An 18,400-nucleotide genomic window follows, 5' to 3' on the forward strand; every position below is an offset into this window, starting at 1 on the left:
GGAGACAACCTCCCTCATGGTGATCTGGGGGCAATGTCCCTAGCGGGGTCAAGGGGCATTGCCCCTCATAGGGGTTTGAAGGCAACATCCCCAATGGAATTGAGGGACAGCCCAAATTAAGGTCTTGTCACACAAAATTTCACAATTTTGTCACTTCAGGGAGAAATTAAGTGTTTAGCACATTTTTGTGAACAACATTTGCTCTCCAAGTGTTGTGTAAGGAAGTGTGAGGGGTGTTCATGCATTTGTAGGGAAAAATAGTGACTTTTTTACTATTTTTTTTGAAAAAAAAATTGGCATTTTTTTCATATTTCACATTATTAATGCATCTAGTGAGTTGTTTTGGTCCAGCTCACCAAAGTTTCTGGCAAGCAAACATGAGATGAACTCATTTTACAAAGAACTCATTGAATCTGCCAACTATGCTCTATATGAAAATGGAGGAAAGCATGAGCCCTCCCTCTATTGAAACCTTAGGCCATAATTACTGCACATACAAAACTAATTTCAATTTAAAAACATTTATAACTTGAAAACCTCGGAAAATGAAAGATTCCATAACTTACAATTTGATTTAGGACATTAGAAGTCAATCTTATCCTGATTACAACAATATTCAAAAGAATATTGAGGGACCTCTTGCCTACCCACAACAATTCTGGCTAGACACAGAATTCAAACCAAGTATGGAGTCAAACGCAAATCGCTGCGGTGTGGCAACCCAGACCTAGCTCCAAGGGCTCTGCATCCTGCTGCCGCCTGTATGTGATTAAAAAAAAATATTATTTTTTTACCAACCACTATAAAATGGAAGACTTCAAGCAAAATTTTCAGATGGTGAACAGTTATTAATTTTAGGGGAAAAGGATCTTGTCTTAACATACCACTCTGGCAGCAAAGGGAAGCATATTTTCTGGTGGCATACCGGCAGCAATGGCTATCACAAGAGTCAATACAAAGGTTGAATGCTATGAGTAACTTATCTTACTAATCAAAAAAAAAAAAAATGAATATTAATGTAAAAATCCTACAAAAGGATATGTATGCACCAACCTTAGACCATATCAAAATGATAAATCAGTTTTTTACTTTTTATGTAATCCTAGTTGGGTATTTTCAGGAAAAAAAATTTTGCATTTATTGATTATGGAAATGGCTGAAATAACTGAAAGGTAAATGCTTAATCGAAACCTAGGCAATACAATTCCTGAATTATTTTATCTTCTGATTTAGAGAAAATAAAATTATGAAATTAGAAAACTCTAAACTAGTATTGATCAGCAATATGTGAATTTCCCAAATGTAAATACTAGAAGTGAATGCTGAAAGAAATATTAACTTATTAAATTACACCCTGTTGACGTGTCTAAAATCGCAGAACTACGACTTCATCCGGCCAACGCAGAATAGAATACTAAGAATCCTATCCTCTCTTGAGATAAAGAAATCCCTAATGTTGTGTGAATTTGATCAATGGGGATGACCTCAATGTTTCGGTTGTCAGGTCTTGACTGTAGGATAGCTTAGTAGTTGATGTGTTTTGCTGGAAACACAAAGGGGACTTACAGTTAGACGGAATTGGTTTCGTACAGGTTCCCTAAAATTTTACAGTCCTATATCCTCTGATTTGCTTCTAATTGATGTCATTTCAGCTTGACTGGAGGGTTTCTTTAATAAAAAAAGGAAAAAGGAGGGATAGGGATAAAGAGTGAATAAGAGCAGCTAACTAATTTAACTAAGACAGCATATTTCAACATAGACGAAAGTCTCAAAATAGCTAGGAATTGCTTTGCCAGTGAATTAGCACAACTAGGTAAAAACCAATGCAATCATCTAAGGATTTTTGAATTTCCCAGCTATTAGATATGAATGATAGACTCTTACACCCATTCATCCAAATCTAATAACCGAACTTAGCACAAAAGGGGCTCAGATTAACCATGTAGAGGAAACAATAATCAACTATAGATTAACCATGTAGAGGAAACAATAATCAACTATCTCCTAATGGTATGAACCAAGATTTTCCATCAAATACATGCATAAATAACTATCTAAAAGTAAATAAAGTTGCAGAAATAGGAAATAAATGGAGAAGAGGACCATGCACTCATAGTAGACCATGCACTCATATTAAAACAAACACAGCTTTAACATCCATTAAATCCTGTATATATTTTGCCAGAGTTTTTGCAACAATCTTTGTTTTCTGCCTCTAACAAAGGAGGAACAAACTCCTTTATATAGAATTCCCAAAAAATGGATGAATGGCCAAGATTTAAACTTTAAACAAGTGAGCTAGATTCATCCTTTATCAAAACTGCCCATACCCATAAATGGGAGGCAAAATATCAGCAACAACAAAAGGAGAAACAATAAATACCAAAAAGGTAATCAATAACTACCCAAAAAGCTACTCCAAAAAGAGCACATGCACGAAGCTCAAGATTTATAATTGTTTTGGTAGTTAGGAATAAACTTTGTCTAAAAAGTGCTTTTTAATATTTAAAAAGAAACTTGCACTTTTAGGAAAGCACTTTCTCCTTTCCCACTGTGGACTCCTTTTCAATAAATTCGACCTCGTCGCGCAAGTACTCTCCCCAAATATCCCGATCGGCCGCACGCTCTACCTGGATGTAGCCCTGGAATCTTAGGCACAACTTGAACAGTTCGGTTGTAGGAGGCATAGGAGGATTAAATATTTTATAATGAATACCCTCTAGGAGGCTATCTACATTCTCCAGCTCTTCTCTCCAATATGATCTATGATTTTCAAAGCATGATATATCTACCTGTAGCCCACTAGCAAAATCTAGGTCCTCCATGGAGTAGGTGACCCTGGTTTTAAGCCTGTCCTCCCACTGTGGTTGCGCCTCATTATCTATCATACTACTTTTCCAACCAGGAACCATTGATCTGAGGATCTTTTCACCAAGATCCTTCACATTTGACAAAGCGTCATCGCACTTATCTTGCATTTTATTGATATTATCCTTCATGTTGTTCTTCATGCTGAGAATCTAATACCATTCCTTGAAGGTATTGACATTATAAGGATTCAGGACGATATCAATTGTGGGGATTTGAGAGTAGGTCCAAAATAGAGCCCTTATGAGGGGTAATGCCTTGGCAATCACCTCATGAGTGTTATAACATTTTTTCCTTAGCTTACACATTTTGATAAGAGTGGATTCCCTATGGAGAGCCATTTCTCACAGATCTTTGAAGATTTGCTCTCCCTTTTCCTTAACGCCTTGAATCCATTCCCTGACGGCTTTGGCGGTATCACGCACTCCATCAAATTCAGTTGTGGTTCTTTGCGTTAATGCTAATGGGGGATCATGAGATTCAGTGGCATGTTACAGCGGCCTCAACAGGTGATCAATATACCCCTCAGCCTGCTCAGCATGAGCTCGGAACATGTCTCTCTCAGTGGTCATTTCGTCGAGCTGTCTGAGCATATTCTGCACAGAATCCTTGAATTCTTCCCTCTCTTTCTCTTTGGTGGCTCGCCCAATTGGGATGGTTGCAATATTATAATCGGCCAATGCAATATGATCGGCTGGCTTATCTGTAGGCAGGGTAGCAACATGAATGGTGCGGTTCCTCTGCTCATCCTTAGTGATCCGGGAGTAGGTCTTGGGCCTTTTCTTACCTTTGGATTTTATCTCTCCTATGCGAGAGAAGATATCCTCCAAGTTGATAGGTGGATTGACCGTTGCTTTCCGCTGTACATGAGCAATCAACCAGTCTTGAGGGATGGTCTATCCAGATGTTATTGCCAAATTCTCACTCTGTTCATTGGAGGTCTCAGCTGGCTCACTGCCTATCTGCAATTGATCGGTCATAGAAGGAACGGACGCAATATCCAATCCCTTACTTATGGCTGAGTTTTCCCCTACCTCACTGAACAACTATCGGGTATCCCCTTATGATGGTTGCTCTTCAGTTTTGTCGAGCTCCTGGGTCTTATCCTCCTTTTGTTCTCCCTCAACGGTGGTGTCATCTTTGCCGGCGCTATTCAATTGTAATTCATGCCGACTTCCCTGTGTGAGCTCACACTTACTAGCCTCTTGATTAGGTGGAATTTCTCCCTCCTCAACTTGGTTCTCAGGTTCATCGGAGCCAACGATCCCGACCTTTGCATCTAGCTCACCTTGTGCCAGAGGATTATTAGCCTCGAACGCATCAACATCACTCTAGGAAGGCGGAGCAGGTATATAGTCAAGTTCAACTACATCATCCTCCGAACTGCGGTCCCTAGATGACGAACTAACTTCCAGCCTCCTGATAGGGATCTTTTCTCTTCTAGTTCTTTTTGATGTCCAAGTCCCTCTATTGGCTCTGGTTTTCTTCCTCTTCTTTCCAGGGTTCTCAACCTCTTCTTTTGGTGCGCTTGAGGTTCCCTCATCCTCCGAAGACTGGGAACTGAGACTGCCCATCAAATTGTATGTAAATTGAATTCCTTCATGGGTTAGTTTCTCGATTTGTTGGGATAACCAGTGATCGGTATACCTTCCTGGAGCTTCCATGACCACCTCAAAATCAATAATTGGTTCTTGAGTCCAATCAATGCTTGGCAAGAGGTATTTAACTGCCTCAAATTCTTGGACTTGCAAGCAATTACCATAATCAGTCACTTGATCTGAGACTCATATTCAAGCCTAGAATATTCACGCCGTCGGACCTCAGTCATCAGAACAGTTGCTCCAATAATCCTCAATTGATGTCTTCGCTTTGTAGCGCCTGCCATAGGCTCTATTTGCCAAATTGTCTTAACTTTGCATTAAATCCTATAAATTTCGCCAAAGCTTCAGCAACAATCCATGAACTTCTTACAAAATGAGGGAAAATCAGTCCCTTTAAATAGGCTTCAATAATGGATGAATGGCCAAGATCTAATCTAAACAAGTGGCCCAGATTCATCCTTACAAAAGGGTACCCATACCCATAAATGGAGGGTAAATATCAGCAATTACCCCAAAGGAAGCAATAACTACCCAAAAGGGTAATTAAAACTTATCCAAAATAAATCAAAAAGGTGCACACACATAAAGTTACATTAAAAGTTGACTTGGAAGTCAAATATGACCCTTTGGCCAAAAAGTGCACTTTTCAAAATTCAAAAGAAAAAAGCACTTTCTCTTTTTCAGTTTCATATCCCTTTACCAAAAATTGATCCTCTCCATGCAAATATTCCTGCCACAGGTCTCAACCTGCTGCACGTTCTTCACGAACATATCTCTGGAACTTGATGCATAACTGGAACAACAAACCGAACTGAGGCATAGGGGGATGTTGAATTTTATACTGCATGCTCTCTAGATGATGATCTATGCGTTTCAAACCGTCCTGCCAACTGGACCGATTAGCCTCAAAGCTCAAAATATCAGAGTGTAATTAACTAGCAAAATCTAGGTCCTTTGTAGAGTAGGTGACCTTATCTATTTTTAATCTATCCTCCCAGTCTAGATCGATTATGGGATCGGACAAACTATTTTGCCAACCCAAAACCATTGATCGGAGGATTATTCCACCAAGGTCCCTTGTGCTCTTCAGAATTTCCTCGCATATCTCTTGCTCTTTGTTAATAGTGGCCTTTGTGTCATTCTTCATGCTGATGGTCCAGTACCATTCTTTGAAAGTGTTAATGTCGTGGGGGTCCAAGATGTCGAGCAATGTAGGAATTTGCGGATGCGTCCAGAAAAGAGCCGTCATGAGGGGAAGAGTTGTAGTAACGCTTCATGAATTATGAGGCATTCCCGCTTCATCTCGTACAATTTCACCAAAACAGTTTCTCGGTGGTGGACCATTTTCTTTACATCCTTAATGATTAGCTCCCCCTTCTCCTTGAGACTTCGAATCCATTCCCTAACAACCTTGGCAGTATCCCGCACTCCTTCAAATTCTGTCATGGTCCTCTGTGCCAATGCTATCGGGAAAATATGGGATTCAAGGGCATTATGCAATGGTCTCAGGAGTTGGTCAATGTACCCCTCGGCTTGCTCAGCACGAGCTTGATACATCCTCTTTTCAGCTGTTATCTCTTCAAGTTGCTTGAGTATGTTCTATACCGAATCCCTGAATTCCTCCTTTTCTTGTTCCATAGTGGCTCGTCCGATGGGGACAGTCGTGATGCTATAATCAGCCAGTGTAATCTGATCTGCTGGCTTGTCTACAGGCGGGGTGGCGATGTGAAGAGTACGGTTCCTTTGCTCATCTTTGGTTATTCTGGAATATGCCTTGGGCTTTTTCTTCCCCTTGGCTTTAGCTTGGTCTATGCGTGAGAAGATGTCCTCCAAATCGATGGGTAGCTTGGTGGCGGCCTTGTGCTGAGCTCGGGCAATTAACCATTTTTGAGGTACAGTCTAGGCTAATGCTATGGTTAAATTCGCACTCTGTTCTTTGATGTTCTCAGTCGTCTCATCACAAATTTGCAGCTGCTCCATTACAGGAGGAGTAGAGGAAGTGTCAAGTTCCTTGCTCGCAGCCGAATTTTCTCCCACTTCACTGAACAATTGTCTAGTGCCTTCATGTGATGGTTGTTCTTCAGTCTTTTTAGGCTCGCGAGTATCATCTGTCCTTTTCTCTCCTTCAACAGTGGAGTCATCCTTGGTAGTATTATGGAGTAGCAATTCATGGTGGCTCTGTTGGGTGGGTTCATTCACTTCGATCCCCTGAGTGGATGGAATCTCTCCTTCCTCAATTTGATTATCTGGTTCAACTAATCCAATGGCTCTTAGCTCGGCGTCTAGTATGTCGGGTGCAGGAGGATCATCAACTCCAAATGCATCGATATCACTCTGGTAAGGCAGAGCAGGTATATAATCTAGTTCAACCACGTCATCGGATGAACTAGGGTCCTTTGACGATGAAGTGACCTCTGGTCTCCTAATAGGGATCTTTTCCCTTCTTGTCCTTTTGGATGTCCGAGTTCCCTTGCTGGCCTTTGCCTTCTTCCTTTTCTCAGGCTTTTCAATCTCTTCCTTAGGTGCACTGGAAGTTCCCTCATCTTTGGAGGACCGAGAATCAAGGTTACCCATTAAGTGGTAGGTGAATTGGACTCCCTCATGTATCAATCGCTCAATCTACTGGTGCAACCATTGGTCAGTATATCTTCCTGGGGCTGCCATAACCGCCTCAAAATCAGTGATCGGGTCTTGCGACCAATCGATGCCTGGCAAAAGATGCCTTACTGCCACAAATTCCCGGGCTTGCAAGCAATTTCCTGAATCTGTGAGTTGATTTGGGACCCGACGGTATTCAAAAAGTTGCATTTGCTGCACACTCAGCCTTGAATATTCACGCCTTCGGACCTCATAGTCGTCAAAGCAATTCTTCCAATAATCTTCAACTGATTCTTTTGCTTTGTATCGCCTGCCATAGGCCCTCTTAGCCAGATTGTCGTGATCAAAGCATTTCCTTGAAAAATGCTCTTGTAGGCCATAGGAGGCTAGCTCTGCAAAGGATTCCTCCGCTTGGGATGGGTTCTTTAGATGGACATCCTGGTTGCCTATAATCATGGGGAATGTGAATCCAGCCTGCTTCCTGTCCCTGAGTAAGCTGCCTATCGGACGTGACTGCCTTGCGACCTCCAAAAGAACTATCTTGTCGGTTCGGTACCGTCGAAGTCGGAGAAGGGCACCCTCAAAGCCAGCTATCCGGATGTAGGAGAACCTTGGGAATTGGATGAACCAGGCCCCATACCTCTGTATTAGAATAGTAGCTTGCTTTGAGAGCCTTATGTGTAATCCTCCCTGCATTAGCCTGACCAGGTGCATTGTGAAGGCGTCATTGACGCACTCAAACTGACCAATCGCATAGGCAGGGTTGTTCTTTTCTCTTTGAGCTATATCCTGATAGTGTAGCTATGGATAACAATCATATACTTTTACCTGATCAGGTCCATTCCCAATTTCACCTTTCATTATCAAACTTGGCAGTGGCTGGTTCCTGGCGAACATGTAGACCAAATAGGAGGTCATAGTGAAGTATTTCTTTGTCTCAAGTTCGATCAGCTGAGTGTGGATGTTGTCGCTTATGATCTGGGCCCAGTCAAACTTGGATTTCCCAGCGAAGACCTTCTCTGTGAAGTAAAACATCCATTCTTCAAAGTAATTAAATTGGGGAAGTCCCATAATCTTGCTGAGCAATGTGACCATGTCCCCATGCTCATTGTGAAAGTCACTTCTAGGGGTCTTTTTCCCAATCCTGACGCTTGGAGGTCTTCTCTCCCTGTACCACTCTTCATTCATCAGTGTTCTGCATCTGGCAGGATTCATATCATACGCCCCCTGCGCTTCATCTATAGTCGTGGATGTGGGATTGTTCGGGAAGGGAATGTCAAATGCGTCGCCAATGGCTTCAGAAGTGAAGTTAGTGAGGACCATGTCCTCGAGGAGCACCAATCTAAAACTCAGTTGGTAATGTTTGGCAGCCTCTACTACTAACTCATAGTTTTGCACTGCCGGGGGAAATCCTGCTGCTTGGGCGATGCCACTTTCCATCATCTGCCTAGGCCTGCCATAGGCATTAGGGGAGAAGACTCGGTTTCTGAAATCTTGGATATCAATATGGCCCAGGTCAATATCACCGACATTGTCCCAGACACTCTGAACTTTTGACTCCCTCAATCCCCCTTTTTGATACTGATACTTCATCCTTTCGACTCTACGAGGGATATCTGATTTGGATGCTCGCGATGTCTTAGCTGCAACAAGCGTCTTTAATGATTCTACCGCCGATTTAGGCATTTATCCTACATAGCCGGACACGGATTATGAGGCGATTTATAAAGGAAGTAAAGTGGGTTAGATAAAGGATATGCCAGCATACAAGGATCAATTTGAAAAACCGAATTGAAAGAACAACATGACATCTTTAGCTAAAAGCCTGATTGATTTAAACATGAATATTTATGAAGCTTTTCGATTGCAAATTTATACTTAGGCATTCATTTCAAAATGGACAAAGTTTGAGAAATTTCCAAAGTCTGAAAATGAGTTTTCTAGTTGATTCTTAGGAATAGACTCTAATCTAATTGCTTTGAATGAGGCCCTATAAACGGAAAAAGATGCGGTTTCGGATTTAATCAGTTTAATTCATTTTGCACGTACATCTATCTGATTTTACACATATTTCGAATGATTGAGAGAGCTGAAGCACACTTACTTGGCGAAAATGAATGGTGCGAATCCACACAACTTGCAAATTTCAATGGGAGAATTCTACAATTTTGAATTTTTTACGGTTAACTCCCTATTCTAGATTTTTGTGCCTAAAATTTGGAGAGAGAAATGCGGTTTTAGGAATTTAGAACTTAGTGATTTTTACCTGGGCTAGAACTGGCGATTTACCTCCTGTGTTGAAAGTGGGGTTTTTGCGATCTGTTTTTGAAAACTCTCTCTCTACGTTTTTCCCTATGGCATTAAAAATGGGGTCTGTGGCATTTCCGCAAGGTTTTACATTTCACGATTTTTGCTTCACGCGAACTTCGGCGGATTGAAAGTGATTGCAAGGTCTTTCAAAAATCCGCGATCTTCCTATGGATGCCGAACTTCGGGATTGGGGGCTTTTTGCAAGCTACGTAACCTTGCGACTTCACCTGTATGGCGCGATTTCGGGGTTTGGAGGCTCTTGGAAACTTTTTAAACTCTTTCGCACTTTTACCTCATAATGCGATTTCGGCATTTGGGTGTATTTTTCAAAGTTTTAAACTTTCGACTTCTAGCTTTTACCCTTTAACATGCGAATTTCGGCTTTTTGGGAGGAGTTTGTCAAGTTAAAAACATTTCGCAGTATTCACCCTTTTCGGCATTTTTAGGGTGCTTTGCAAACTTTATTCTTTTCGCACTTTTACCCTTATTGTGCGAATTTCGGCATTTGGATTGCTATTTCAAACTTTTTATTTCTTTTAGTCTTCCTCCATAATGTGATTTTTGGACTTTTGAGGCATTTTGCCAACTTTTACCTTTTCACATTTTCACTGAAAAGTCCAAATTTCGGCCTTTTGGGGCATTTTGCCAACTTTTACCTTTTCACATTTCACTTAAAAGTCCAAATTTCGACCTTTTGGGGCATTTTGCCAACTTTTACCTATTCACATTTTCACTTAAAAGTCCGAATTTCGGCCTTTTGGGGCATTTCCGCAAGGTTTTACATTTTGCGATTTCACAATTGCCCTCACGCGAACTATGGTAAACTTGGAGAGTTTTGCGAGTTTCTTCTTTCACGCACTTTTCCTTGTATGGAGAATTTCGGACTTTTGAAGGAGTTTGCAAGTTTGAACCTTAATACCTTTCTATCATTTCTCCTCCAAATAGCGCTTTTCGACACTTTAAAGTATTTTTCAAACCTTTCGAAATCTTTACGTATCGCTTGGATCTCGATTTTCGGCGTTTGATGACACTTTGTCAACTTTGGAATTTTCAAGTGCTTTGCCAATTTCGGACCTTTTGGGCCTTTTGCCAATTTCGGACTTTTTGGGTCTTTTGCCAACTTTATCATTTTGACAATTTACCCCCATATGGCAAATTTCGGGGTTTCTGCTCATTTTGCAAACTTTTAAAATCTATTGCATTTTCACTAAAAAGTGCGAGTTTCGGCACTTGGGTGAGTTTTTGTCAATTTTGGCACTTTGGGGCACTTTAAGGCTTTCGCCCCCTTTTTACCTTTCAGCCAACGAAAATCGCCATTCATACAAATACTGCAAACTTCTAAAATCTCATGTAATCCCTCCCTTTTAGTGCAAATTTCAAGATACGGAGGAGGTTTTTCGAAAATTTATATACCTCTGCACCCTCTTATCTCTCTTATATCCTTATGCGAAAATCGGCGTCTTTGGGACCTCATGCGACCTTCAGACGCTTTATCCTTTACTTGGCGGATTTCGCCAGTCTCTATCATCCCACGCCTATCTAAGGCGTTTTTACAAGCTTAGACAATCTCTTGGAATTTTCATGCCTGAAGGCTCAACTAACCTCATGGATTCATAGGCCCCTCCGTTCAACATCATCATCTTACAGACTGATCACAGGCCCGCTCAAAAGGACATGAGATACTCTGCGCGGAACTCAACAGGGCGAAGACGGAAAGGCCCAAAAAAAGGAAAGGGGACCCTGTCGGCGATAGGGAGCGTGTGCAACGCACAACACATACTCATTATAAAAATCACTTATGGGGGTCTTTTTACTGATCCTAATGCTTGGGGGCCTCCTTTTCTTGTACCATTCTTCGTTTATCAACGTCTTGCATTTAGCAAGATTCATGTCGTAAGCAACCTGCCCCTCATCAATAGTTGTAGCAACAGGATTGTTGGGAAACGGGATATCAAATGCTTCCCCAATGGCCTCAAGTGTGAAATCAGCTAGCACCATGTTTTCTAGGACCACTAATCTGGTCTCTGGCTGATAATGTCTGGCAGCCTCAACTACTAGTTCATAATTTTGCACGGATGGAGGGAAACCTGCTGCTTGAGCAATACCACTCTCCATCATTCGCCTGGGCTTACCATAGGCATTCGGAGAGTATACCCTGTTCCTAAAATCCTGAATGTCTATGTGTCCTAAATCAGTATCACCTACATTCTCCCATATGCTCTGGACTTTTTACTCCCTAACTCCTCCCTTTTGGTATTGGTACTTCATTTTCTCGCCTCTGCGGGGAATGTCAGATTTGGAGACTCGAGATGTTCTGGTTGCACTAGGTGTCTTTGAGGATTCTACCGCCGATCTAGGCATTTATCCTGCACAACCGGACACAGATTACGAGACGAGATGAAGGAAGCAAACGGGTTAGCCAAAACGGAGGATGATGTTAGCGCATAAAAACCAATGATCAAATCGAATTCAATAAAAGAGCTTGATTAAGTGGAAATGAAACGCTACTTGAAACAGGAAATTAAGCTGGTTCCGTTTAAAATTTGCCACTTGGAGCGGGCTCCAAAAAGTGCCACTTCCGACTAATTACGACGGTATGGGAAGACGTTCAATTTTGCAACTAAGGGCTCGAGTGTTTAATGATTGCCAATTTTTGCACTTGGAGGAGAGTTTTGCCTAAGTTTAGTTTTTTGAGATATTCAAAATTTCCCTAAGTCTGAATTTTAGTTCAACGGTCAATTTCCTAGCAGGCTTTGTTTTGTGCTATGTTTAGCTTGATATTATCAAAAAATCATGACCAATTTTGCAATATTAACGATTGTTGTCGGGAAATATGTATATCTTATGTTTTGGTAGTAATGTTGTTTGTTAATAGTTAGTTAGCCGACGGGTAGGTAGTTGGAGTCGCGATGGTTGTGTCACATCCCTTCGGCTGTTATATATTGTACTACCTGCGGGTATTGAAAGGTATGTTGTTTTACGACAGATAATACTATGAACATTGTATACACTCTGAGTTATTAATGGAAAGCTTATTCTCGTATTCATACTGTTATTGCATTGTTTATTTCTGCATTACTTCTGTATTCCTTCTGTTTACCCAGTGAGGCAAACATTTGGCGTCGTTGCCTAGACACACTCGGGAACGGAAGAAGCGGATGGCGCACAGACACGATGGGCCTACCCGTTGGTGAGATAAACCCAGAGGCCGACGACGCGCAAATAGAGCTCTACAGCGGAGAAGACACTGCGACGAGGGAATTTTCAATCCTTCTCTAGGTAGCCATCTAGACCTACGTCCGACGAGAGGCCACAGAGGCTGAAATCCCACCAAGTGCCGTGTGGACAGCACTGGAGGTTAGCCTGGCAGTAAATCGGTTGATGAACCACCTCCCCTGGTTGCTTGCACAGGCATTGCCGGCACAACAAGCTCGCATGGAGGAGATTGCCCAGGAAGAGCGATGCCAACAAATCCTCCAACAGTACGAAGAAAGCAGCAGTCGGGAAGCGGAATGGGATGGCACGAGGCCAGGAAGGAATTGAACCCTGAATCCCATAGGGATAAAGGAAAATTCTATATTCAAATAAAGGTGTCATAATATTGACACGAGTTGTATCTGACGAAATGAATTAATAAAGGCGTGTTCTGGTTTATGTGTTGTGAATTATGGAAATGTACGGGAATTAATGCCCAACCTATTAAACAAAGATAGAAATAAGAAAGCAGAAACGGACGAGTGGGAGGCCGCACAGAGGGCCTTGATTCTGGAACGACGAGTAGAACGTCGATGTAGGCTGAGGCAACTTGCTGAAGGACAACCTGCCGAGAGATTGCCGAAAGGGAACCAAGGAGGTGTCACAGAGGGTGTAGAAGCCGGGGGAAATTTCTACGCATCGTCGGAACACCGTAGGGTGAGAAGCCACGAAGAGTTTCTGGAGGAAACAAGGTTACGAAGGAATCTAGTCGAAGAGACTCGGGATCAGTTTAGAAACTAGAGACCCGGGATCAGTTTAGAAACTTATCCCTTACGCCACGAAGTGAGGATCACCAAAGGGAGCCAGGAGTGGGTGTGGGTGAGAACGAAGGGGAGGACAACCATACGGTTGTAGGTGCCACACACGGCAGGCAAAACACCGTACCTCCAGTGACCCACGCTGGACACACCACCAGCGCCGGAGGGAGCGGCGCAGGGGCACAGACACAACCACAGCCACCTCCAGGAAGACGACCCCCATCGATGGCGGGCAAACAGAAGTTGCCTAAATTCAATAGAGATAGCAATGATGACCCTGTATGGCATTGCCGTATGTGTGAGACAATATGATCGGCCAACGAGGTAGTTGACAAAGCGGATTGGGTGGTGCAGTTTCCTGCCACCCTGAGAGGAGTAGCCATTGATTGGTACTCTGATGTGGATAAAGCAGAGGTGGGAACATGGGATGACCTACAGAAACCTTTCGAGACGGAGTTTCGACTCCTTCGAGATGATAATGAGATCGTGGTGGAGATATTAAGCACAAAGCAGGGAAAGCACGAGACAGTGTGAACATACAGCCGACGGTTAAAGGAGTTACTGGGGAAGATGGAGAACCAGCCGGCTCACAGACTAAAGAAGAGATGGTTCATGGAAGGGTTGCGGTCGTCTCTGCGGAGAAAGATGAAAATTGTACCACCCACTTCATACGATGACGCATACAACCGCGCAATGGATTTGGAAAGTGAGGACAAAACATCGCGGAAGAAAAAGGACAAGTCTTCTGCAGAAGAGGAGTCCTCGGGAGAAAGCAGCAGTGACGAATCATCAAGTAAGAAGGTGCATGTTAGGGGTAAAAACGTATGTTAGTACAAATAATAATTATAAGTGTGCTATGTGTGTTTATGTTTTGCTATTGCCGAGAGGTTCTCGTCGGGTAGTTGGGAGTTGGTGACGGTTGGCAACTTGGCCAACCGTCGGGTCTATATATTGTTTGGTTGGAACCTCGACAGGGGATCATGTATGGACAATTGGAGACATTGGAATAAAGATACAACTTTTTGGTCTGATTATTATCATCTGTTACTTATGTTATGATGTACAATTGTTCTGTTCTATGAATGCTTGGTACGTAAAGGTACTACTGGGTTATTGATTAATCACCACTATACCTTTAGGACTAAACATTTTGGCGCCATTCCCTAAACGAACCTGGAGATAACTATGGCAGCAGGCGGAAGCAATTAATGGGTCGGCCGTTTGACCAGCAATTCATTGTCGTGGACAGCGACACGTACAAGGAGAGTACCGCGGAAGAGGAACGAGAGGATCAGTTGACGGCGGACTTGCTAGAGTTGTGGGACATGTCGGTCACGCAGTACGTGCAGGGAGAGGCTCAGGAAAGAGCCGTCTCGAAAGGCACGGTACGTGATGAACTCACCCTCAGCACCCCTGTCTTTGACCTCCTCGGGAGCATTCCAAGGTTACTTGCCAGAAACTTGATTGCACAACAAAACCAAAGAGAAGAAATAGCAAAGGAACTTCGGCGGCAACAAGTCCTCTGACGGTACGAGGAACAGAGTCGTAGGGAGGAAGAGGAGAGGGAGGCCAGTCAGAGCCGTACCTCTGGCACTTGATGCCCCTACGACCGAACAAAGACAGACGTACCACTGCTACCGAAGGGGTAAACGAGGGAACTGTACGGCAATCCCTCCACATAAAAGAACAGGCCAACAGGAGACGGCGACTAAGAGAGGTTGCCGACTCAAGGAATCCGGAGAAACACAACAGAAGTCGGAGGGTGAGTCGGAGTCGTAGTCGGGAGAGGCAAAAACCGTGCACGTGGAAGGAGTTGGCCGAGGTCGCCAGGAACCTGCCACTTCCAGACGTAGCAGAGGAAGATCTCGTCGACCAGGCCCAACGTCAAGTGAAGAAGACTCTGGAACCGAATCACAAAACACCCAGTCGGAATTCTCCGAATAAGGAGAGGAGGCGGTACAAGACCTGCACGAGGAAATCACCACTATTTTCAAAGCAACGTTGTCTGGCATTAAAAACTTGTCCTTGTCAGAGGGCATCAAAATAGGGAGATCGGATCCGGAAACCCCGGGAAGGAGGGACTATAGAAGTGAAGGTGACCAAAGCCTGGTTGGCAGGGACCCAACCAGACCAAGAGTGTACGGCACCATCCAGACACATAGTACCTTCCCGGCATATAGCCATTTCCAAGCACTGCATAAAGCCACACAGAAAAGAACGATGGCACACACCCTGGAGAAACAAAAACTTTCGAAATTCATGGGCGACGGGTCAGAGGACCCCGTACGACATTGCAAGACATGCGTCACCATCTAGGAAGCAAATGGCCAAGATGACCGGGACTATTGGGTGAAGGCATTTCCAGCCATTCTGCAAGGAATAGCTATTGACTGGTACACAAACCTTGATGCTCAATATAAAACATCCTGGAGCAACCTGAAGAAGGCCTTCGAGGAAGAATTCAAACTCCTACGGGACGACAACGAGATTGTGGCAGAAATTTACAACACCAAACAAGGAAAAAACGAAAGCATTCGTGCATATAACAGACGGCTGAGGGAACAACTAAACAAAATGGAGAAACAGTCGGCAGATGGCCTCAAGAAGCAGTGGTTCATGGAAGGATTAGTACGATCCCTGAGAAGGACGATGAAAGCGGTACCTCCACCATCATATGATGAAGCATACAATCGCGCCATGGATATTGAAAGTGAAAACAAGACATCCCGGGGGAAGCGACGGACCAGCGATAGTGACAGTACGGAAGACAACAGCGACGGGTTCAAAAACAGTGCAAGCACTCTGCAAAGATATGATGAGGATGATGAAGGAGTTAAAAGGTGACAAAGAAAGTGGTAGGGAAGGAAAAGAACTATGGTGTACTGACTACAAGACGGAAGGGCACACTAAAGGACGTTGCCCCCGTAAAGTCTTTCGTGACATCTGCCAAATAACAAGACATTCCACCAAGGAATGCCCGTACAACTTGAAGGCACAGAGCACACAAGTGCTCTACGCACAACCCGACCAAACCACACCACCAGCAACGCCTCCAAGGCCAACAACAACAAACCCTAACGCCTCACCCAGAGGGTACAGAAACAATCGGCGGGGGAATAATAGATCCAATAATAACACACCAAGGAGCAGAATTCAATACGATGGGAAGGGACGACCCATGATTCAGTGCAGGAAGTGCAACGAATGGGGGCACTTTGCCCGAGAATGCCAAAACGGAGGTGATGCAGGAAGTTTGTTGTGCAGATGGTACAGTCCAGGGAATCACGAGGACATAGATTGTCCAAAGCAAAAAGGGGCGAACATGCTCAATGTAGAGGGATCAAAAGAAGACATACTGGCAATCACAAGGTTGCAAAACAAGAAAGCCATGTACCCAGACCCTCGCACAAAAAAAGAAAAACTTCAGGAGCCAAGGGCAGATATCCAACGAGCGATGGTTGTAGAGCGGAGGGCCTCGCACCTGACCGCCGATATGCTGGCCCGGCCGGAACCAGAAAAAACTATCATCAAGCAGATGCTACAAACCACAATACCCGTGCAGATGTATGACCTTCTGCAGACCATGCCACAGATAAGCATGGCTTTGACAAATATAACCGTGGACACTACCCCTGGGCAGGAACACCAAATAGTGGAGGAACCATGTAGTACGGACCCAGTGAAGGAAGCTAGTACGAATGCCATGAATCCTATGCTACTCGAGGTGGGAGCTGGACGGAAACCAGAAGTAGTAGAGATGGATATAATGGGGCAGAAGCTTACCAACACCATTATTGATGTCGGGTCCGGGGTCAACGTACTACCAGAGGGGACTTGGCGAAGCCTTGGCAAGCCTACCCTCTGGCCACCAACCTTCCACCTAGTCAGTGCCGACCAACACGATATCAAACCTCTCGGCACTCTCATGGCACAAAAGGTGGTAATTGGGACGCAGCAGTTCCTCCTGGATTTTGTAGTCACCCCACTAGAAAGGAAAGCGTACGACGCTCTTCTAGGGAGGGGGTGGCTGATCATGGCCAAAGCTAATCATAACTGGAAAAGGAATACGATCTCAATCGAGAGTGACGGTCATAAGTATGTAATTGATCTCAGGAACCAGTCCGTCAGCGAAGAGCTCGCGTCATCAGACTCCGATACAGAAGATTCCAATCGCTAGGAGTGGGGCTCTGAAGGAGGCAGAGGCGGGAAAGAGCCTGACGAAGGAGTGCTAGAGTTGGACGAATGTTCGGAGGATGGAGTCAGTTTGATGGCAGGACTTTTTCATTGGCAAATGGAGGACTATGAGGTCTTCCACCCGGAATGTCACATGCTACAAATATGTGAGATAGGAGAATCAAGCGGGGGGACAGAGGAACAATCCTTTCCCCCAGAGTATGGTAGATATCAAGAGGGAATGGCAAGAATGGATGACACGCCAGCACACCAGTTTGACAAGGATAAACCCATCAAGTATGAAGAACGAGATGTGGAGAAGATTAATCTAAGCAACGAAGCAGTACCTCAGATGATACTGGTAGGAGATGACTGGAACCCGGTACTGAAGGCAACAACCTTCAAGATATTTTTGGAATATAAATATGTCTTCGCCTGACCTACAAAGACTTGAAAGGAGTACCGCCAGAGTTGTGTGTGCATCGCATAACCCTCGTACCAGGAGCCCAACCGGTACGAAGGAGACCGTATAGGATGAACAAAAACTACGCAGCCAGAGTCAATGAAGAGATCAACAAAATGCTAGAAGCAGGGATTATATTCAAAGTGGAGACAAGTCACTGGGTCTCCCCAATAGTCATCTCCCTTAAAAAAGAACCTAATCAGATAAGAATATGCGTGGACTTCAGGTACCTAAATGCAGTAACCATTAAAGACCCATTCCGATTCCATTCAGGGACAGTATTCTGGAAGAAGTCGTCAGGCACGAAATATACACATTCCTGGATGGATTCTCCGGGCACAACCAGCTAAGTATCACGGAGGAAGATAAGCTGA

At 43.8% G+C, this 18,400-nt stretch overlaps 1 protein-coding gene across 7 annotated transcripts in view; it reads right to left on the reverse strand.

The window, feature by feature from the left end:
• Window positions 1-426: 426 nt before the first annotated feature.
• Window positions 427-18,400, reverse strand: part of LOC131057390 (uncharacterized) — a 208,873-nt gene continuing 190,899 nt past the window's right edge. For all 7 annotated transcript variants that reach the window (XM_059221075.1, XM_057991557.2, XM_059221072.1 and 4 more), the window contains 2 exons: window positions 885-937; window positions 427-759 (listed from right to left, as the gene is read on the reverse strand). In XM_059221075.1, coding sequence (XP_059077058.1) covers window positions 676-759; window positions 885-937 — 137 coding nt within the window. In that variant the 3' untranslated portion in view covers window positions 427-675. The remainder of the gene's footprint in view (window positions 760-884; window positions 938-18,400) is intronic.

This window comes from Cryptomeria japonica, chromosome 5 (genome assembly GCF_030272615.1).
Source record: "Cryptomeria japonica chromosome 5, Sugi_1.0, whole genome shotgun sequence".
Classification (NCBI taxonomy): Eukaryota; Viridiplantae; Streptophyta; class Pinopsida; order Cupressales; family Cupressaceae; genus Cryptomeria; species Cryptomeria japonica.